We start from the raw sequence: 24,084 nt of genomic DNA on the forward strand, positions 1-24,084 counted from the left end.
GTCGGCAATATGTCCTGTCTAAGAATTCTGTTGGAGAAAGAAAGAAGTACACTGTTGCTCAGTTTAAAACAAGAAGGCATTTTGTGTTCAGGAATTCCCTTTCTTAATTTGGTGGATTAAATTGTGTATTAATTGCTTATACTAAATAATATTTTACATTAATTTACAGCTTGTAGTTTTCCTGTGCATTTCATTAGGATAATTCCACTAAGCATTCAATATTAAACTTCCTATGCACGCACATGTAGAGATTGCTTTTAAGAATTAGGCGAGTTCCTTTGTATGACTATCATATGGACTTTGGTCACTGCCAATTTCATTATTTGAAGAAGTGCAATAATAATAATAATAATAATAATAATAATAATAATAATAATAATAATAATGGAGCAAACTAATAATAATAATAATAATAATCATAATAATAATAATAATGGAGCAAACTAATAATAATAATAATAATAATAATAATAATAATTATTATTATTATTATTATTATTATTATTATTATTATTATTATTATTACCATCATCATCATTATCAGAAAGAGACATAACGTGAATCGTAAATAAAAGTGTTATTTCCTATGGTAACGGTTTGATTTTCTTTTGTTTCCAGTTCCTCGGCCTGTGGTATGAACAGAAAAGATATTTTGCCATCTTTGAAGCAGGAGGCATCTGTGTCACCGCAAACTACACCGACAAGGGGAATGGCGCCATCAAAGTCAACCACACCGAGTACAACACGCTGTGAGTTCCTTTACCTCGAATTCAGAATATGGACTGTAAGTTCCAGATGAGTTATTATTGTTTTTATTATTATTATTATTATTATTATTATTATTATTATTATTATTATTATTATTATTATTCCTCAGGTCTGATTCCTACAATTCGATAACAGGTACCGCCAAACTGATCGATGAAGGCACATTGGGCGTCAAGTTTCGTTCAATCGGTGAGTAGCATCTCTTCAGTACACGAAGACTAAGATATCTTACATAAATTGATCTTAGCCTATCCACTATATAGGCTATGTAATCTACCCACCATACGTTTCCTGTCACAATAATTTGGAGTCTATGTAACGCGGTATATTGCTTGACTACGGGTTAGTACGACGGAAGTTTGAAGTTCCGTCTTAGCTACAGATCAGACTAATGTAACCAAATGGAACTAACCTGATAAAATCGAAATAACATAACGTAATCAAACCAAAATAACAATACCAAACTAATGTAACTAAATCGAGGTACCTAAGCAAATAAAAATAACCTCATTAAACTAATCAACCAAATCAAATTAATTGATAATTGAGAAAAATTCGCTCCGGCGCCAAGGATCAAACCCGGGATATCCAGTTCTACGCACTGGGTGTTCTAACCACTGAGATACGCCGAAGTTCAATCCACCGTACTAGATCAATTCTTTCTTCTTTGGTTCTTTTCCCTTTATGGCCTTCCTGGGTTAGAGCACCCAGTGCGTAGAACTGGGGTTCCGGGTTCGATCCTCGGCGCCGCAGCGAATTTTTCTCCATTAATAACAAATGGTAACCTTCACAGATAATCTACGTAAAGATGAATTTTTAATCCTACAGAATTTATCTATTGTAATATTATCTGTTTTTATTATTGTTTTTCTTTTTTCTTCCTTTGACAAGTACTATAGTTTTTTGCTCATTTATGGACCAAAAAAATAAATAAATAAATCAAATAAAATACGAAATAAAAGATATACTTGGTAACTGGAAGCGATGTAGGCTACATAAATTGATGTGCTCATCTTTATTTCCTCTTCATCTAACAGCAAAAATGTTATATTAAAATATGTCTTCTTAATAAGTAAAAACACGTTAGCTATAATACATGTACCATGTTTCTAGGAGGTTTCCACGCGCCGTACACAATAGTAGGAACCGACTACCACAGTTACGCGGTTGTCTGGTCTTGTGCAGATATATTCTTCGTTGGCAACCTACGTGAGTATGACATAATTTTATTTATTTATAATTTATTTTCATTTGTAAATGCGATTCTTGGTTGAAAAGTGAAATTGCTGTATATTGGTACCTTCCCCCCCCCCCAAAATTTGAACCCCAATTTTTTTTATCTAATTTCAAATTTAAGTTGTTGTAGCAATGGTGTTTCTAAATACAACAAATGAAAAATGTGTACAGAAAATATTGCATTATGCAACGAGCCTATAATGGTAGTAATTAAGACGCGAGTATGTTTGTTTATGAAACGAGCTCAAGCGAGTTTCATGATTTTCATACGAGCGTCTTAATTACCATTATAGGTAAGTTTCATACGACTTATTATGCTCGGCCATATTTCTAACTTGAAATTATTCACAAGTATTCATGTTATGGTTATCTAAGTGAGGAGCGCAACTGACCTTCTAAATTGTGAGATGTGCGCAGACGCGAAAGTATTGATTTTTTCCGAGGAACGAATGTCATTGACCTTGATATAATCTAGAGAATAACATGAACATGAATCTTGATATAACCTGGAAATTGATTTAGAATTGAAAAACGAGATGACAAATTGAATTTATTTGAATATTATTTACAATTAACGCTAATTATTATAGTAACAAAACATAACCTTCTGCGACAGTATTGGATTTCCAGCCTTCGTGACGTTTCGCTAGTTGTCTTTCGATTGCATATCCGAGAATAATCGATACTTGCGGTTTTATAATGGTACAATCAGTACAAAGATGATTTTTCATTGGCTAAACAACTGAATTATAAAGAATAGGTGTAATTTAATGAGGTGCATTAAAGGGCTACTACCAGGTGTATAATTACTACATTTCGGCATGGTCGAGCATAAAAAATATTAAAATTATACCATCCTTTCCTCTTCAGTTGAATGCTCGCTCAGTATAAGCGTAATTGTTATAGTAAATACTCTACAGCCAGTGTAATGAGTATACTGTTTTCGCTGTAAGAAAAATCCTAATGTAAATACAAGCACGTTGCTGTCACATTCGTGATTGGCTTCCAGTCGAAACACTCAAACGACGCAGGAAAATATAGTTCCGTATTTGGAAACCATAATCTTATATTATTGAAAATAAAAAATTGAATTCTAATTGTTAAATACGATGAAACATAATATAACTTCAATTATATGTAAAACACTATGTAAAAGAAAAGCTACTTTTATATTTTATTTACAATGAACGCGGATGAATACCAACAGTTATACCGAGGTAGTCTGTTCTTGTAACAAGCTGGCGTCACTTGAACTTGTAGTTGTTCACGTGAGGACGTAAGTTTAAAATAATTTAATTACAGTAATTATAAAGTAAAAGTTTCCTAAGCAACTAATGCATAGTAGTGAGGTTAGGTCTACTTGACGAGTAATATGAAACAATGTACAAGAGTAGGCGGGAACATGTACTGAGAATCTATGACGCCACGCTGCGGCCAATGAAGCCTCTCCTCAGTTACGTGCTATTGTTTACATTAGGATTTTTCTTACAGCGAAAAGATTATAGTTTGAGAATGTAAACACGTCATAACCTGTTCCCTTTCCCTACAAGCCAACCACAAGGAGAGATAAACAGCATGTAGTCTTGAGTGACTGTTTATATACTCGAACTATCCATTGCGCTGACAATCTTATGTTCGGCATCTATTCTCAGACTGGGTGGACGCAATAATTCGCGGTATTATTTGCTGTGTGCATATGCGACGTCCACAAAAATTCATGTCATGCTATGCATTACATTATTCCTGTGTATACGCGACCTAAAACACACATAATGTTGACAGAATTTGCTTGGGTGCTGACCCGGGAGAAACATCCAAGTGAGGACACCCAGAAGAGGGTGAAGGAAGTGCTGCGAGCCAACCATTTGTCCTCCAAGACGTTCCGGAACACCCCCCAGACGTGCCTCGATAACTAACGGACATCCTTGAGCTAAGATTCTCTCACAACTGATCTCGTTCAGAAAACTGCTGGAAGACAAGGCAAATCACTCAGCATCCCAACTGTGACTGTAAACAGAGAGAAATAAAATAAGGTATTATTAATTATTTGGATAACAGGTTTTATCAGCGCTAATCTATTAATCAGACTTGAAATTTTTAAAAACTTTAATAGTAATTTTCGTTTCTCGTTAAAGTGGTACATGTTGTATTTTTTAGTGGTTTTAATACCGTTCATGATATAAACACAATGATTCTCTGATAATCATCGTAATAATTATCATAATTTATTATGATGTCATCGTCAGCCATAATAGTGTTCACAATCATCATAACATTTCCGTCATTGTCAGCATCATCATAATCATAATATTATTTCCGTCGTCATCATAATCATAATATCATCATTGTCAATATTGCAGTCATCGTCATCGCCGCTATTGTCCTTATCGTCATCATCATCATCATCATCATCATCATCATGATTAGGAGTACGAATATAAATGGCACACCAAGTATAATAGTAGTAGTAATAGCTTATTCAAGTCCCGCACCGTGGCGTCGTGGTCTAAGGCATCCTGCCTAGGACTCACGTTACGGAATGCGCGCCGGTTCGAGTCCTCATGGGGGAAGAAAATTTCTCATGAAATTTCGGCCAGTGTATGGGACCGGTGTCCACGCAGCATCGTGATGCACTTGGGGAGCTACAATAGGTAGCGAAATCCGGTTAAGCAAACCAGCTATAACAGCGGGGGGGGGGGGCTTATCGTGCTAACCACACGATACCTCCATTCTGGTTGGATGATCGTCCACCTCTGCTTCAGCATGTGGCCGTGAGACCAGCAGCCGGCTGGTCGGTCTTGGCCCCTCGTGGGCTGTAGCGCCACAGATTTCTTTTAAAACGGCGTTTCAATTTCACTCACCTCGAATGGACTTCATTTTACGTAAAACTGGATTATTATTATTATTATTATTATTATTATTATTATTATTATTATTATTATTATTATTATTGAATGTACTGTTTATAAATTTTGTATTTTATTACATTTATGATTTCCGTAATAACAATAATAGCAATAATTATTAGTTACTATTAATTATTACTAGGCCTATTGATATTACACGTGGACCCACTGCCTGACAGTACAGTGACTCTTATTTTCATTATTAGGCCGAGTCTCAAAGCTCGTCCATACTTGACTAGCAACTAGCTGACTTGTAAACTAGGGAGCTTTGTAAATGTATGCTTGAAACATGGCCTTTTTCATAGACTATTTTTTCTAAAAACCATGACATCACGGTGCAGTACTGAATTAAGAAGGCAGTGTCATAATGCAGTTTAATTACGAGTTATGTGGAAAAGATAAGGGCCTAACATATTACAGCAATGTTTAAAACATTGTATAAGGTAGTATAACAATGTCAATGTTCAAAGTTAACGTGTTATTCTACATTATTTCACTACCAAAGCATCTTCAGACTTCATAACCCCATTTGCTGATGAGGTATTCATGTTTATTTAATGAACAAATCATTAATCAGGCAAGCATTTTCGTTTATTAGCTACTACGAACTTGATTGCTATGCACCATGTAGCTTTGGATCATGAATTCTGTCGTCACTTCCGACTTTTTAGATAACTATCTAGTTCACTTTAGCTGAAAATGTAGCTTTGAGACACCGGCCTAATTATTATTATTATTATTATTATTATTATTATTATTATTATTGTTATTATTATCATTATCATTATTATTATCATTATTATTATTATTATTATTATTATTATTATTATTATTATTATTTTCACTGCAACTTCACTACCTCTAATCTTAATGTCATTATCACAAATATTGGTGTTACCATTATCATAGTTATTATCTCTATTATTATTATTATTATTATTATTATTATTATTCTTTCCATTATTAGCCTATAATTGTCATTATCGCAAGTAATGCTGTTGATCCACTATTATTAGCAGCAGTACTTTTGCTTGAATTGTACTCCCACTACTGTTACCAATACTACTTTTCACTTTTTTTTAGGTTACCATTATATTACTACGATATTACTGTTCTCAGGACGTATCTCAAAGCTACATTTACAACTGAAGTAAACTAGATTGTTGACTAAATAGTCGGATGTGACGCCAGAAGTTACGAACCCATAGCTAACGAAAAAGACCGGCTATGACGTCAATTGGAGTCACGTGGTTATCATGGTCTAGTCATGGCCATTTTGACAATCGTCTAATATAAATACATGTTCAAAGTTGTAAAAAAAAAATAAAATAAAAAGAATTGTTATACTAAACTCATGTTAAACGTGCATTCAGTTCAAAACGTAATTTTCATAGATATCTTTTGAGCATCTTTTATATTTCTACATCTTTCTACGTTTCTTTTCTAGGGTCTGAAGAAACTACCATTCAGTTCATAAACCTGATAATCAAGTTTCGTGGTGTGTTTATAATCGCAGAACTAAAATTTCCAAACAATAACAGCTGGTAACTCGTAATGAAATTGCATTAAAACACTGCCTTCTTAATAGAGTGCCATACCACAGTCTAGTATATACAGTCACGAAGCTTGAGTTGTTGAGGGTAACTAGGAACAATAGACTGTGCCGGTACTATTTCGCATTGTCTGTGATGAGGCGATAGTAACGATCCTAGTGGTTAGCAACTATCTATGGATGCATATTCCCGATGTAATGAGCTTCGTGACTGTATGTATACTAGACTGTCTATGAAGATTGCCATGATTCCAGCATACATGTCCGAAGTTCCCTAGTGTGTGGTTTACAAGCCAACTATAATGCTAGTCATTAGCATGTAGTATAGACTTGAGCTACTGCTGTTAGTAAAGTTTTCCTCAGTTACAAATTAAATCATCGTCAGTATATTTCACTTTCCAACTGTAAATTTTATGACATCTTCATCCATATTTGTATAATAATGTTACAAATAACACATTAATAAAAGCAACTACTAGAGTAACAATAATGCATATTAAATAGTCTCCTTCTGTCATTGCTTGCTAGCAGCACGCCATTCATATGGATTCCTGCAAAGGAGAAAGAAAACACGATTAAGAGAACAAGCACTATATTATATCACGAAATAATTCCAATCTATTGAATTGAATTGCCTGAGGGAAAAATGTGAAATTTTCTGTGTCCTGTCGTTTCTGAAGAAATGACACATTATTGTCATAATATTATTAAAGAACCAGACATTGCAAGATTTTGATAATAACACTCAATTGTTGTTTGGAGAAGATATTGTCTTCATGTGGTCATAAGAACAAATAATTTTCTTGAAACACGAGACGCGGGAAATCCTTCATGTCGAAAATTACGTCATTGTTGCGACTACAGCGCTATCTGTGAGCAGTAATCCCTATTACGAACGTGATCGGTGATGGTACTCAACACCGCCACGAGATGGAACAAGCAGTATCACAGAAATCTCGTCTTATTCCATCCGTGTCTACTCGTAGATGTTCAAGTACAGTATTATAAATATTTTTTGTAATAGGTGAGAAGTGTGTAAAAAAATTAGTTTGCTAAAGAAAAACTCTTAAATTTTTATAATTACGACGAATTTAATGTATGCAGAGAGTTTACAGTAATTTGTTTTTATGTTTTTAGAAACGTTAGTATTTTATGTCTAATCATTAGAGTTTACCTATGTTTGTATTTAGTTTTAATTTATTCTTAATCCCCAGAATATAGTAAAATCACTTGAACTTTGGAACGAGTTATATTTTTTATGTAATCAGTATTTGAGTGATCAGGCTTGTTGTGACAAAGCTTTTCGTGAAAATAGTTTACAAGTTATGTGATTAGAATATGAAAATATAGAAATATACTTAAAACTTGATTATAAACCAGTAACACAATGATCTTTATATCACTTTTAAATGTAGGATAAATCGAAAATATAAGTCGTCATAATATCGCTGTTCCGAAGGAACAACGACGTAAGTGCAACATAGATTGTTATCGGCAAAAAAAAAAAAAAAAAAAAAAAAAAAAAAAAAAAAAAAAAAAAAAAAAACTCGTTTATATATAAATATACAGTATATTTAAGAAAAGTATATTATAATAATCGAAATAAAGCAAAATATTATAATTTTGGTTACTTTTAAATGGTACTAGTTAGATATGGGTGTTTTTAATATTCAATCCAATTTTGTAGTTGCGTCATTGTTCTTCCGAAACGGCGACATGATAAATTATTACAATAGGCTATATGAATATATTATATTTCATATTAATTATTGTAAAATTTATGGAATGTTTTACTTAAACCATATTATAATTTATAATTGAAGCCAATAATCGTCCCTTTTAGATTTATGGAAATATATTTTGTTTTCAATCCAGAAAATTAGGGCCGTATTCATAGACATTTTTAGCGCGGGCTTTCGGTGGATTATCAGCGTTTTTCGTATTCATAAACCAGTGTTAGCGATAGGATATGATTTGAATTCTGTACAAGTAACCAGTGGATAGCCGGGGCTAGCTTAGTACGCTCGTAGCGCGTGCTGCGAAATGTCTATGAATAGCACCCTATAAGTTTACTTTCTTGTGTGGGTATACGTTTTTTAATATCAGTTCAAAAATGAACAGTAAACGGTATCATCATTCTCAAATTTAAGAAAAGGTCTCAAGTATTGCAAAGCGAGTTAAACGTGATAGTGATGTTTAATAGGTGCGTTAGCATCTATGTTTATTAATAATTGCTCCCTTATCTAGAGTTATTTAAAACAAAAGACGTACGATATCATAAGTAAAATACGAACACAAGCTAAAAACATTGTCACACTAAAATGAGGCACGCAAAGTCATTAACAACTAGATAAACGGGTTTTCTGCAATTCTGTAGAACCGAAAGTAGGCCTACGGTGTGAAAGTAATAGGTATTATGGTTTTCTTTCTTTCTTGCGTACTGCATATCGCAGTTAGGTGAGGAATTTGCGTACGGTTTATTAAAATGAAATAATTTAGTAGTAAAATATATAATTATTTTTCTGCGGAAGAATTTTTCTCACCATTACAAAAAAGCTTACCAGAAGTTCATCGAATGAGATACTAATCGATATGTATTCGTGGTTGAAGTCAATTTAAGGAGTCAATACTGCCAACATCGGAAAATACAAATTAATGCTGCCGTCTCCAAAGTCTTTAAGGGGTTAGGCACAGCTTACAGCAGTAAAATTTTGGAAATATTCAATATTTTTTTCCTCCATTACTGTATCTTGTACATTAATGAAAATTAGTATGTGTAAAACACTGTCCTTTTGCTATATGATGAAAATATTTTTACGATTAAAAAAAATTATTTGTATATATATTTTTTTCAAAATTCATAATGGTGGCAGTTCAGTGTACAGTGATGAAGCTTTTCCCTCATAACTCAAAAACTAACCAACATTCTGTAATGAAATTTTTTGTGTGCACTTATGCATGTTATACCTACAACATTATGCAAAATCACTTCTCTACCTTTGATAGATTGTCTGATAAAAAATAAATTCATTTAAAAATGGTAAAATATTAGTATTTTCTTCTAACACAAAATAAAAGAAATCCATGTTGAATCTTTCGTACACTATTTTTAACACTTGAATATAAATAATTGATTAAATGGCGATCTCACACGTTTTAATTATGTATGTGCGGCTTACAGCTGTAATTAACACAAGTAAGATCGCCATTTAATAAATTATTTAAAAAAAATATATTATTTATTAAGGAATGTAGCTGAAAGAGCATGATATTGTAAACATGAGTTTCAGCAATAAAATAAAAGAGAGAGAACGCGAAAAAGTTAAAAAGTTTATGAGCTATGAGGAAAACGCCGTTGTGAATTTTGAAATATATATTTTTTTTTAATCTTAAAAATATATATATATATTTTTTTTTTCATATAACAGAAGAACAGTGTTTTACACATACCAATTATCATCATTGTACAAGATACAGTAATGGAGGAAAAAAATATTGAATATTTCCAAAAATTTTACTGCTGTAAGCTGTACCTAACTCCTTAATGAAATTTCTTCTTGCATTTCAGTGCATTACATTGATTGTTAAGATGAAATTATAATATTTAAATAGATTACATTTCCGTAAAATGAATTTTCAGACAATTTACAATGCAAGAAGCGCTGTACTTCAAAATACAATGTAGGTAGGTACTTATGTGTAAATACCGTGCCACTTAAAAATAATAAAAAAAACATGTTTTATTTATTGATGGTGCAAGGGTAAATAAGTACATAAAATAAGTAATTCATCAACTCAATAACGGCAAAGTACTTACAACGTATTTTAAGTAATTCCTTCTGAGAACCACTTTTTTTTTCTTTTTAGCTGTTACCGAAATAAATAAATGTCAGTGAATGAATGAATAAATACATGAATGAATGAATACATCAATAAACACATGAATGAATAAAATAGAATTGAATTTAAATAAAATATACTGAAATGAAAATTAAATGGAAGTGAAGTGAAATGAAATGAACTGAAATGAATTCAGTTAAAAATAATTCAATTAAAATAACATAAATTAAGCTACCACCAGATACGAAGTGCCTAGCAGTCTGAGATATAATAATATTCTATAAGATTTTTGGATGTATAAGGTACGAAATATAAAGTTTAGGTGAAACATGCAACTAAAATTGTTACTCTCCAGATCTAAAAGGTCTGGATGATAAGCAGTTCATATCTGCAAAATTGCATTTTTGAGTTAAGAGGTGTATGTGCTTGAAGGAAACCTTTGTATCATATTACTCTACAAGAAAGTTGTAACTTCAATAAATCGAGTCGTTCTCTTAATTTTAACATATCTACAAAAACTGCCTACATGCTAGAAAAACACAATTTTTTGCAAATACTTTTTGTTTTAGCAGTATTTTGTATTTAGGGTTACAGTTGTATGTAAGGACGTGCCCTGAGGTATATTTTCCCCAGGTACCACCCAATGAAAGTACTTAAAACGTCGAAATCAAAAGAGCATTTGAAATTCTTAACCACGTGGGGACAGTTTTAATACATTACTGAGTTAAGTTTTAATTTGTTTTGGGGTATTTTTGGTTTGTTTATATTTTTCCATGCATGTTAAATTTGTTTAAGTGTTGTTCTATTTATTTAGGTGACGTTTAGTTTTATAGAGATAAAGATGTGGTCTATGAAGCTGGAAATGAGTGTGAAAGTTGTGATGGGTAAGAAGATTGTAGTGAGTAAGAATATTGAGATGGAGATAAGTAAGAAGGTGGAGATTGGCATGAAAGTGAAGACTGTACGAAGGCGGAGGGAGTAAGTATGTGAAAATTGGTATGAAGATAGTTGGGATTGGAAGTGGAGATGGGTAGGGAGGTCGAGATGTATGGTGATGGATATGAAGGTGCACATAGCTAAGAATGTGGAGATTGATAAAATTATTGAGATGGGCAGGAAGATAGGGATTCATATGAAACTGGAGATTGGCATGAAAATGGAGATTGGTTTGAAGGTGAATACTGTATGAGGAGATTGGTATGAGGGTTGAAACTGGTATGTAGATAGAGTTGAGATGAGAGGTGGAGAGGATATGAAGGTACACATGTGTAAGAAGCTGGAACGGAGTATCAAGTGGAGATTAATAAAAAGTTGAGATGAGCAAGAAAATAGAAATGGAGATTGGTATGAAGGTGGAGATTAGCATGAAGGTGAAGATGAATAGGAAGGTGGAAATTGTATACAGGCGGAGATGTGTATGAAGACGGCGATTGGTATAAAGGTGGAGGTTGGTATGGAGGTGGAGATGCATAAGAAGGTGGAGATTGGTAAAAAGGTGGAGATTGGTAAGAAGGTGGAGATAGGTATGAATGTGGACTTGTATGAATGTGGAGATTAGTGAGAAAGTGGAGTTGTGTAAGATGGTGGCGTTGGATGTGAAGGTGAAAATGGGTATGAAGTTGAAGATGCATTAGAAGATGAAGATTGATATGAAGGTGAAGGTTGGAGATGAGTGAGGTGGTGGAGTTGGGTGTAAAGGTAGATATGGGTAAGAAGATGGAGATTGGTAAGAAAGTGGAGATTGATATGAAGGTGAAGGTTGGTAAGAATGTAGATGATGGAGTTGGGTGTGAAGGTAGATATAGGTAAGAAGATGGAGATTGGTAAGAAAGTGGACATTGTTATGATGGTGAAGGTTGGTAAGAAGGCATAGGGTGGAGTTGGGTGTGAAACTAGATATGGGTAAGAAGATGGAGATTGGTAAGAAAGTGGAGATTGATATGAAGGTGAAGGTTAGTAAGAAGGCAGATGTTGGAGTTGGGTGTGAAGGTAGATATGGGTAAGAAGATGGAGATTGGTAAGAAAGTGGAGATTGATATGAAGGTGAAGGTTGGTAAGAATGTAGATGGTAGAGTTGGGTGTGAAGCTAGATATGGGTAAGAAGATGGAGATTGGTAAGAAAGTGGACATTGTTATGATGGTGAAGGTTGGTAAGAAGGTAGATGGTGGAGTCGGGTGTGAAGGTAGATATGGTTAAGAAGATGGAGGTTGGTAAGAAAGTGGAGATTGGCATGAAGTTGAAGGTTAGTAAGAAGGTAGATAGTAGAGTTGGGTGTGTAGTTAGATATGGGTAAGAAGATGGAGATTGTTATGAAGGTGAAGGTTGGTAAGAAGGTAGATTGTGGACTTTGGTGCGAAGGTAGATATGGGTAAGAAGATGGAGATTAGTAAGAAAGTGGAGATTGTTATGAAGGTGAAGGTTGGTAAGAATGTAGATGGTGGAGTTGGATGTGAAGGTAGATATAGGTAAGAAGATGGAGATTGGTAAAAAAATGGAGATTGATATCAAGGTGAAGGTTGGTAAGAAGGTAGATATGGGTAAGAAGATGGAGATTGGTAAGAAAGTGGAGATTTATATGAAGGCGAAGGTTGGTAAGAAGGTAGATGGTGGAGTTGGGTGTGAAAGTAGATATGGGTAAGAAGATGGAGATTGGTAAGAAAGTGGAGATTTATATGAAGGTGAAGGTTGGTAAGAAGGTAGATATGGGTAAGAAGATGGAGATTGGTAAGAAATTGGAATTTAATGATATGAAGGTGAAGGTTGGTAAGAAGGTAGATATGAGTAAGAAGATGGAGATTGGTAAGAAAGTGGAGATTGATATGAAAGTGAAGGTTGGTAACAAGGTAGATATGAGTAAGACGATGGAGATTGGTAAGAAAGTGGAGATTTATATGAAGGTGAAGGTTGGTGAGAAGGTGGATGGTGGAGTTGGGTATGGAGGTAGATATGGGTAAGAAGATGGAGATTGGTAAATTGGAGATTGATATGAAGGTGAAGGTTGGTGAGAAGGTGGATGGTGGAGTTGATGTGAAGGTAGATATGGGTAAGAAGATGGAGATTGGTAAATTGGAGATTGATATGAAGGTGAAGGTTGGTGAGAAGGTGGATGGTGGAGTTGATGTGAAGTTAGATATGGTTAAGAAGATGGAAATTGGTAAAGCGGAGGTTAATATGAAGGTGAAGGTTGGTGGGAAGGTGGAGATGGGTAAAACGGTGGAGTTGGGTGTGAAGGTGGAGATGGGTATGATATTGTAGACGAGGGCAGTAATGGAAATAAACGATGGTGAATAGTAGTACCGTAAATGGAGAAATGTTAATGAGGGAAAATGGAGTGAATAATTATGAGATGACAGGAAGGGCATTGATGAGACAAATTGAATAACTTTATAATGATTATAATTGTTATTTTATGCTCGACCATGCCGAAATGTAGTAATTATACACCTAGTAGCTGCCCTTTAATGGACCTCATTAAAGTACACCTATTCATTAAAGTTCAGGTGTTTTACCAATCAGAAAGCACCAATGTAGCAATATGAAAGCGCAAGTATCGATTATTCTCGGATATGCAATCGAAAGACAACTAGCGAAACGTCACGGAGGCTGGAAATCCAATACTGTCGCAGAAGGTTATGTTGTATGTTCTGTTACTATAATAATTAGCGTTAATTGTAAATAATATTCAAATAAATTCAATTTGTCATCTCGTTTTTCAATGTCTAAACCAATTTCAAGGTTATATCAAGGTTAATGTTTATTTTACTCTCTAGGTTAATATCAGTGTCAATGTGGACATTTGTTCCTCGGAAAAAATCAATACTTTCGCGTCTGCGCACATCTTACAATTTACGAGCTATTGCACAAGGTCACTTCCGCTCCTCAGTCAGATAAGAATAAAATGAATACTTCTGAATAATTTCAAGTTAGAATTATGGTCGAGCATAAAAAGTCGTATTAAACTTGACTATAATGGTAATTAAGACGCTCGTATGAAAATTATGAAACTCGCTTGCGCTCGCATCATAAACATACTCGCGTCTTAATTACTACCATTATAGGCTCGTTGCATAATGTACTAATTATTAATAGAATAGACTGAGAACAAAGAATAGGGCAGATAACCATGTAGAAGTGCAGAAATAGCAGCTGGAACAAAGAGACTGTGTCAAGAACTCTAGCTATCGTAGCTTTTGCCTACCAATAATTACTCTTCATCGAACCGGAGGCACCAGCTTGGAAAGCTGAAATTACGTATACTATTAGAGACACAATAGTTATCTGTTGACAAGCCCAGCTTGCGAACGGCTCCCAACTATCAGCCAATACTGTAGCAGGTTGTGTGCATGGCTGGTAACGCCCGAAACTTGTAAATCACGCGCAGTTTTACGTATATTCTTATGCTGATAACTATAATGATTTTCTATGTATTTGGAGGCGATGACAACTCAGAGGAATTTGTTGAATATTTGACTGACAGCAGACTGGAGAAACTCCTTGCTATTAACACGCGGTACCTAGCCTAAAGGATCTCTTTGTTTGCACCCAAATTACAGCATAGCCTAACATGCATTCTGGCATTCAATGGCGCAAGTAATAATTTAGTGTCATTATACTACTGCAGCGCAGTCTGCTGTCCGCTTGTGTAAACAAAACTTGTGATAATCGACCGTATCCGTTTTCCGGTAGAATGACCCCAAATGATACGATGCAAAAACTGGCCACAAGCTTCCCCATCCCTTTGACCATCCAAAGAAACAAGATTTATAGTAAGTTGATACCTGTTAACCGATTAAATATCATCTGCATTATGTTAATTATATATGGATAGCTCAGTTGCAACGGAAACATTTAACATTTGAGGATGAATCAATTTCGACGTGGTGTATGCGATTATTATTATTATTATTATTATTATTATTATTATTATTATTATTATTATTGCTTTTTCATGTTATCATCATCATTATGATTTTGTTGGTCCAGGTATCTGGAAAAATTATGGAACATGTAGGGCCTACAGGTACGGAATTAAAATTTGCAGCAAGTCTTGGTGTGAATCCACCTGTATGTAGGCAACAATTTCGCACGATTGTCTACAAGTAGGGAGGTGATAAAAACAGGAGAAAGTATATCAAGATTAGAAGAAATAAAGTACTCTAATACAATAAAATTGATATGAATTGACTTAGTAAAATTCTATTTCTCTAATGTTACCTTCACCAAAATGTTTGAACGAAGCCGTCATTTTCAGTCGATTATCTATGCGAGAAACAAATTACGATCGCAAAGTATGTTTTATAGTACCGTAAAGAATTTGCAGTTTGAAATGTTGGCAGACAAGGAAACAAATACTAGGGAAGTGATAAAATAGTACATTATACAACGAGCCTATAATGGTAGTAATTAAGACGCGAGTATGTTTATGAAACGAGCGCAAGCGAGTTTCATAATTTTCATACGAGCGTCTTAATTACCATTATAGGCAAGTTTCATACGACTTTTTATGCTCGACCTTATTTCTAACTTGAAATTATTCATAAGTATTCATGTTATTCTTATGTGACTGGGGAGCGGAACTGACCATGTCCAATATCTCGTAAATTGTGAGATGTGCGCAGACGCGAAAGTATTGATTTTTTTCCGAGGAACAAATGTCATTGACCTTGATATAATCTACAGAGTAAAATGAACATTAATCTTGATATAACCTTGAAATTGATTTAGACATTGAAAAACGACATGAGAAATTAAATTTATTTGAATATTATTTACAATTAACACTACTTATTATAGTAAAAGAACATAACCTTCTGCGACAGTATTGGATTTCCAGCCTCCGTGACGTTTCGCTAGTTGTCTTTCGATTGCATATCCGACAATAATCGATACTTGCGTTTTCATGTTGCTACAATGGCGTTTTCTGATTGGTGGAAGACCTGAACTTTAATGAATAGGTGTACTTTAATGAGGTCCATTAAAGGGCTGCTACCAGGTGTATAATTACTACATTTCGGCATGGTCGAGCATAAACAAACAAATGCTAGGGAAGCGATAAAATTGTACGGTAAGTCATGATTGGTTGAAAGACGTCCTTTCGTACCGTTTTATAGGTCAAAAGTAGTATGACGAAGTATCTTTAAATACGAAAATAATCCCTATCACTCGCAACACAACACAATATGTATTCAAAAAGTGATATACTCGTGTTTTGTTTCCAATAAATCATCAAACAGACCGCGTGTGACAAATTGCCTACTGGCCAATGTGTACGAAAGATCCAGATGTGGTGTCACGAAATTAGTCTTTTTTTCTTAACAAGCCGGCCTCCCTGTCGTGTTTAAATTCTTCCACCTCCAACACAGTTAAATGGCAGGACCTGTTCGCAGAGTAAATTGGGCATTACCGAAAACGGATTTATGGCCTCCCAAACGGCAGCAGTGTGCCATCAGAGGAACTAATTTCAGGTTGTGTTAAACGAGACGCCCAGTATGGCAAAAAGAGGAAGCTGCAAACTGGAAGAAAATAACCTTGTTACTGAGCTCTAGCCTAACCACCTCTATGTGGAGACTGATGCCTGAGAGACCAATGTTCGATGTATGGGACTTCTCTTTACTCTGCGCTTGTACATATTGGATTGGTTTAAGGGTTTGTTTATTGCAATTACGGTATATACGTATGAGCTTGGATATGTAGGTCTACTGTGTAAAATGAGTAAGAACCATACAGGAATTTGTATGTTTAATGTAAGATATGTATATGAGTATGTGTAAGCTATACATGCATGTTATGGCTGTGAGACATGGAAAACAAGTAAAATTATACAAAATAAACTGCCAACATTTGTTAATAGATGTTTACGAAGAATTTTAAAAATTAGATGGCCAGATATAATCACAAGCTCAAAACTATGGAAGATAACAAATCAGAAAGAAATCACAATAGAAATCAAAAGACGAAAGTGGAATTGGATAGGGCACACAATCAGGAAAGAAGATGGAGCAGTAGAAAGAATGGCTTTGGATTCGAACCCCCAGGGTAGTAGAACAAGAGGAAGGCCAAAAAATACATGGAAGAGAACAGTTCTGGAGGAAATTCCTAGGGAGGGGAAAACATGGAGCGAAGTGAAGAAGTTGGCTACAAATAGGGTCCGATGGAGGCACTTTGTGAATGCCCTATGGTCCTCATGAGGAGATACAGGAGTTTGATTGATACAGTACATGCATGTATCTATTTATGTGTACGTAGTAAAATATAATATGATATACGATGTGATATGATTACATGATATGATATGTTGTTGTTTAGTCAACTGTCCGAAGACAGATCTGAAGCTCACAAGTGATACCAAGAAGGCACCACTTTTGAGGCAAATAGGCCAGGAGGTAATGGGGTGGGGTGGCCAGTTCCTTTCTCCCTCCATTGCATACATCGGCGATTAGCTACATATTCCACTAGTCAGACTTCAGATGTAATCAAATAATGACACACATGCCAAGTGAGATGTATCTACTGCCTGATAATAGATGTACAGTAATGGCAAAAAAAAAACCGGACCGACCCTTGTAGCTGATTTCAGAGCCTTGTTCACTCCAGAGCACGATAGACTGGTAACTAAGACTTTCGTGGTTCGAATCCTGCCTGGGAAGGAAACTTTGTTTTGTTCCTTATTCAAATTTATTCCCAATACATTTCGATTGCAGCGACATTTTACTACTTAACTTATTATTCCCAGAACATTAATTTTACAAGCAATCGAAAAGTATTGGGAATAAATTTGAATAAGGAACAAAAAAAAGTTTCCTTCCCAGGCAGGATTCGAACTACGAAAGTCTTAGTTACCAGTCTGTCGTGCTCTGGAGTGAACAAGGCTCTGAAATCAGCTACAAGGGTCGGTCCGGTTTTTTTTTTTGCCACTACCGTACATATCACTCAGAACCTCAATCAGAGGTAATAATAATAATAATAATAATAATAATAATAATAATAATAATAATAATAATAATAATAATAATAACAACAGTAATAATAATAATCATCATCACAATTATCGTCATAATCATCATAATAATCATCTTCAATCACAGATTAGATCAGACCTGTTCCGACTTCAGCCCATCGTTTCCTAATATGATATGATATGATACGATACGATACAATGTATATAATATATGATATGATACGATACGACACGATGTGATATGATACGATACGATATGATATATGACACGATACGATATATATATATGTATATATATAATATGATATGATATGATACGATACGATATGATATGATATATCATGTATAATATGATGTGACATATATGATATGGAATATATGATATGATATATGATATATATAATATGATATGAGATATGATATGATATATGATATGATATGATATGATACGATATATGATATGATACGATATGATATGATATATATAATATGATATATGATATATATAATATGATATGAGGTATGATATGATATATATGATATTATATGATTTGATATGATATATGATATGATATACGATATGATATATGATAGATATATAATATATAATATGATATATGATATGATATATATGATATGATATGGTATGATATGATATGATATGATATGATATGATATGATATGATATGATATGATATGATATGATATGATATGATATGATATTGTTCCTGAGCTCTAGCCTCGTGTCATTTAGATAAAAACTATGTTGTTCATAAGTGTTAATATAATATAATTTATCTTAAAACGTAGTCGGTTACTAAGCAAATCGTAAGTTAGGCCTATTGTTTTCGCAGATTACACTTTTTGAACTAAAACTCAACACTTAAGACAATAAAGATTCAGTAGTAAAATTTTCATAGATTTACCGGCATGTACAAGATTTCCTGCGAGACAAAATTCCTGCACACCGGCGACGCTGATATAACCTCTGCGGTTGCGAGCGTCGTTAAATAAAACATATTATTTTTTTTAGATATTATGTATCCTTTGATCTCACTTTGATGGTGTAAGACAAAGGAGATTTTTTCTTACTTACTTACAAATGGCTTTTAGAGAACCCGGAGGTTCATTACTGCCCTCACATAAGCTATTGGTCCCTATCTTGAGCAAGACTATTAGCGCCATCACATCCCATCTCCCTCAAATCTATTTTAATATTATCTCCCATCTACGTCTCGTCCTCCCCAAATGTCTTTTTTCCTCAAATCTGGATTCACCCATACGTGCTACATGCGCTGCCATCTCAAACGTCTGGATTTAATGTTCCTAATTATGTCAGGTGAAGAATACAATGCGTGCAGTTCTACGTTGTGTAACTTTCTCCATTCTCCTGTAACTTCATCCCTCTTAGTCCTAAATATTTTCCTAAGGACCTTATTCTCAAACACACTTAATCTCTGTTTCTCTCTCAAAGTGAGAGTCCAAGTTTCACAACCATAAAGAACAACCGGTAATATAACTGTTTTATAAATTCTAACTTTCAGATATTTTGACAGCAGACTGGATGATAAAAGCTTCTCAGCGGAATCATGACAGGCATTTCCCATATTTATTCTACGTTTAATTTCCTCTCGAATGTCGTTTATATTTGTTACTGTTTCTGTTGCTTCAAGGTATTTGAATTTTTTCACCTTTTCAAAGGATAAATTCCCAATTTTTATATTTCCATTTCGTACTATGTTCTGGTCGCGAGACATAATCATATACTTTGTCTTTTCGGGATTTACTTCCAAACCTATTTCATTACTTGCTACAAGTAAAATTCCCGTGTTTTCCTTAGTAGTTTGTGAATTTTCTCCTAACATATTCACGTTATCCGCATACACAAGCAGCTGATGTAATCCGTTCAATTCCAAACCCTCTCTGTTTTTCCTGGACTTTCCTAATGGCATTTTCTAGAGCAAAGTTAAAAAGTAAAGATGATAATGCATCTCCTTGCTTTAGCAAAATGTTGTAAATTTAATAACATGTATTAAATTTCTTTCTTACGTTACACTATGTTTTATCATTGTAGTATATACTCTAAATGGCGCTAATGGATTTATTTCTAAGTAGGCCTACTTCATATTTTCCTGGAGTTAAATGTTGTCCCTTAGTTGCATTCTAAAAACTTGGAAACCCTAGTCGCCAGGTGTTTAAATTATTTACGGCTGGACAACAAATAGAGTTAAACAGTGGCCCGCGAGTTGAATGCTCATAACACCTACTTGAAGCACTTGTGATACTTATAATTAGCGGGATGCGAAGACGAGCCCCGGGCGACGGCGACTGACAACGCACCACGGACCATTAGCAGAGCCGCCGTAACTGCTCGGAGGTCACGTGGTCCAGTTTTTATCCCGCGCTGCCAAAACAGCGCAACTGCTGTGGAGAAACAAAAAGAACAAACGAAGAGAGTGAAGATTTCTATCAGTTTGTAATTATTACCTCTCGTAAAACATACCTGCTCTTTACCACAGTTATAAATCCACAGGGAGTTAGCCAAGTGCATGCACGAACGCTTGATAAAACGAGAACAAAGGAAACATATTTGTGCTATGAACTTGTTTTGGCAAAACAAAAAGAAAGTCTATAGCGTTACAGGCCTTCAAGGGACACTGGAAAGAGTTTTGAAACTTTTAAAGTTTTTTTTATTAATTTCTTTCAAATACGACGGGTTTGTTGTGTCTGTACGTTTAAGTAACAGTACCAAATTTCATCAAGTTTCATTTATTAGTTCCTTAGATATTAATTTTCACGTATTTTAATGCTTGCAAATTTGACCATATTACACCTCGTGCAAATATTTATCCTGGCTGCGACTCAATCGTAGAACAATTCATTCGCTGTCTCTTTTGTTTCGAGTTCTCCACACTTGTATCACAGTCTAGTAGTCATGAAGGTTGAGTTTTGAGGGTGCTAGGAACAATAGACTGTGCCGGTACTATTTCACATTGTCTGTAATGGGGCGATAGTAGCGATCCTAGTGGTAAGCAACTATTTATGGATGCATATTTAATACACTGAGCTTCGTGACTGTATATAGTAAACTGTGCTTCTACTCCAAATTATCTTCGTTCCCGGTTTAACTACTTATCCTCCAATCACAATCTAAACACCGGGTCACAGGAGAGCCAAATCCCAGCAATTTCTTCCCATAGAAGATCCCACTATTGAGTCCCCCGTGAATGGAATTCTCTACCTCAGAAGATTAGGGGCTGCCAGACAATAACTAATTTCAACAAAAGGCTAAACAATTTCTTACGGACGCAGTAAAATTGAAGTTATTTATTATAATCATGTTATAGTTTAATAATTTCATTATATTTGGGTATTATTATTATTATTAATGATAATGAATTATTCGTAAATTCTAAACATCCCTGACGGCTTCAGAATTGTTTTTAGTTTTAAAAATCTTCTGTGAAAGACTTACATTTAATGATAGAGAAAGCTGGGTATGGATTTTTAAATCTGAGAATTGGTTCATGAGATAAAAATTCTCTTACAAATCATAATTTTTGCTTGATATATATATATATATATATATATATATATATATATTTTAATTTTTGGAAGTTAAAAATTAATATCATGTAAAGTTTTCAGTGAAGAACTGATTTCATGCACAGCTTTGTGTATTGAAATATGCTGATAATTCTTGCAAGATTTCGTGTAAATCGGAGCAATTGAAAGCCGCTAGAAACTAGATTTATTTTAAACTAGCCGTACCCGTGCGCTCCGCTGCACCTGTTAGAAGTAAATATAAAGTAATTACATAATTAAAATAGAACGTTTGATCCAGGGAACATTCGTGTTTGTTAGAAGGATAAATCGTGTGTATTTTAACACATTCAATTGAGCATAGTTAAAATCTGAATTATAAAATAATTGATTGCTAAGTTAACGTACTATTACTGCATACTAAATCAATACACTCTCGTTGTTCGTTAATTCTCTGAGATTAAAATGAGTGTGTACATAAATAAAGAAATACAGAAAACGAATGTACAAAGTAACCTATCAGATTTTCTGTGCATAAGAAGCTATTTTAATCTTTTATTTTTTTTTTTATTTTATTGGGTTATTTTACGACGCTGTATCAACATCTAGGTTATTTAGCGTCTGAATGATATGAAGGTGATAATGCCGGTGAAATGAATCCGGGGTCCAACACCGAAAGTTACCCAGCATTTGCTCGTATTGGGTTGAGGGAAAACCCCGGAAAAAACCTCAACCAGGTAACTTGCCCCGACCGGGATTCGAACCCGGGCCACCCGATTTCGCAGCCAGACGCGCTGACCGTTACTCCACAGGTGTGGACTATTTTAATCTTACCTGTCCTCGATTTACTCAGAAGTTACTGTAATAACATTATAGCATTAAGCCCATCTAGAGAAACTACACTTTCCAATGGTGAAATAATAATTAATTATGCAAATCGGTTAATTTAGCTTCCGATATTACTTCCTATAAACACAGAAACATCCTCTGTAAGCTATGTTTAATAGCTTTCGATTGTTGTTGTCCAAGGCCCCTTATAGACGAAGTCATTTGTTCTTATTTCATCGCACCGTCTTAGATGGCGTTATTTTAATTTTAAAACTCATTTATCTCATTAAATATCAGTCCTATCAAAATTTTGTAAAGAATAAAACTTATCGGAAATCATTTTAAAGAAACTTTGGTATGTAACATTTTTTACAAAAATCAATAATAACGAGATATTTCGATTTATTTAATTCAGGTCCCCTTATAACCCCCCTTTTAAATAAATTATTTTGAATGCCATATAGCCTAAAATCTAAGTTACAACGAACTTAATTTATATTCCAATTTTCATATAAATCGGTTCAGCCATTCTCGCGTGAAAAGGTAACAGACATACAAACAAAAATTTCAAAAAACGATTTTCGGTTTCAGGGTTGTTAATTATATATGTTAGGACCAATTATTTTTGGAGAATCTAAAATTACCAGAAAAATTTCGGCTACAGATTTATTATTAGTATATATGTTATTTTAAGTGATCAAGCTTCATTTAATTTAGAATATTCCCTGTTATTATTATTATTATTATTATTATTATTATTATTATTATTATTATTATTATTATTAATTATTGTTAGTATTAATTATTAGTATTATTATCATCATCATCATCATCCTTCACGAATTAGGCCTCTGTAGATCTGTTTCGGCCCCATCTAGCAGTCTTCTTAACGGTCTTCCTGGTCGACGATGTCCTCTAGGTTTATATTGCATCATAATTTTTGGGATTCTTGAATTTTCCATTCTTCTGACATGATCTAGCCAATTGAATTTGTATCTGGTGATTTTTTCTTCTACTGACTCTACTTCTAATTGTTCTAAAATTTCTTCATTCCTTTTTCGGTCTAAAAGAGTATATCCTGCTGTTCTCCTGAAAAATTTCATTTCCGTTGCTTTGATTCTGTTCATGTCTTTTTTCTTTAATGTCCAAATCTCGCTTCCGTATAGAAGGGTGGGTAATGCTAGTGTATTATATATTTTTATTCTTGTAGATTTTTGTACTAATTTAGCTTTTAATGTATTGTTTATTATTCCTAGAATTTGTGTAAATTTGGTAATTTTCTTGTTCACAATTAGTATTATTATTAATTTATTTTAATTAACAAGTTTATTATTGTCATTATTGAGTGTAATAGTTACCACTGCCACCGGGTATATTCTCATTGCAGTGTGAATAAATACACATACACATACACTTTATTATTGATCAAAAACGTAGTTTTGAGAAAACGAAA

General features: G+C 34.1%; 1 protein-coding gene across 1 annotated transcript; it reads left to right on the forward strand.

Annotated features, from left to right (window-relative positions):
- The first annotated feature begins 777 nt into the window (after positions 1 to 777).
- LOC138695164 (apolipoprotein D-like) lies at positions 778 to 4,047 on the forward strand. Its single transcript, XM_069819622.1, has 4 exons — positions 778 to 788; positions 878 to 957; positions 1,882 to 1,977; positions 3,787 to 4,047. Exons 1-4 carry the CDS (start codon positions 778 to 780, stop codon positions 3,918 to 3,920), a joined length of 321 nt encoding a protein of 106 aa, XP_069675723.1. The 3' UTR covers positions 3,921 to 4,047.
- Positions 4,048 to 24,084: the final 20,037 nt, after the last annotated feature.

Source organism: Periplaneta americana, chromosome 2, assembly GCF_040183065.1.
Source record: "Periplaneta americana isolate PAMFEO1 chromosome 2, P.americana_PAMFEO1_priV1, whole genome shotgun sequence".
Taxonomy (NCBI): Eukaryota; Metazoa; Arthropoda; class Insecta; order Blattodea; family Blattidae; genus Periplaneta; species Periplaneta americana.

What these genes read in the sequence shown, in the direction of transcription:
- LOC138695164 (XM_069819622.1), top strand. An exon ending in CGTCAAGTTTCGTTCAATCG is followed by an intron (nt 958 to 1,881) that starts GTGAGTAGCATC and finishes CCATGTTTCTAG; the next exon opens with GAGGTTTCCACGCGCCGTAC. An exon ending in ATTCTTCGTTGGCAACCTAC is followed by an intron (nt 1,978 to 3,786) that starts GTGAGTATGACA and finishes TAATGTTGACAG; the next exon opens with AATTTGCTTGGGTGCTGACC.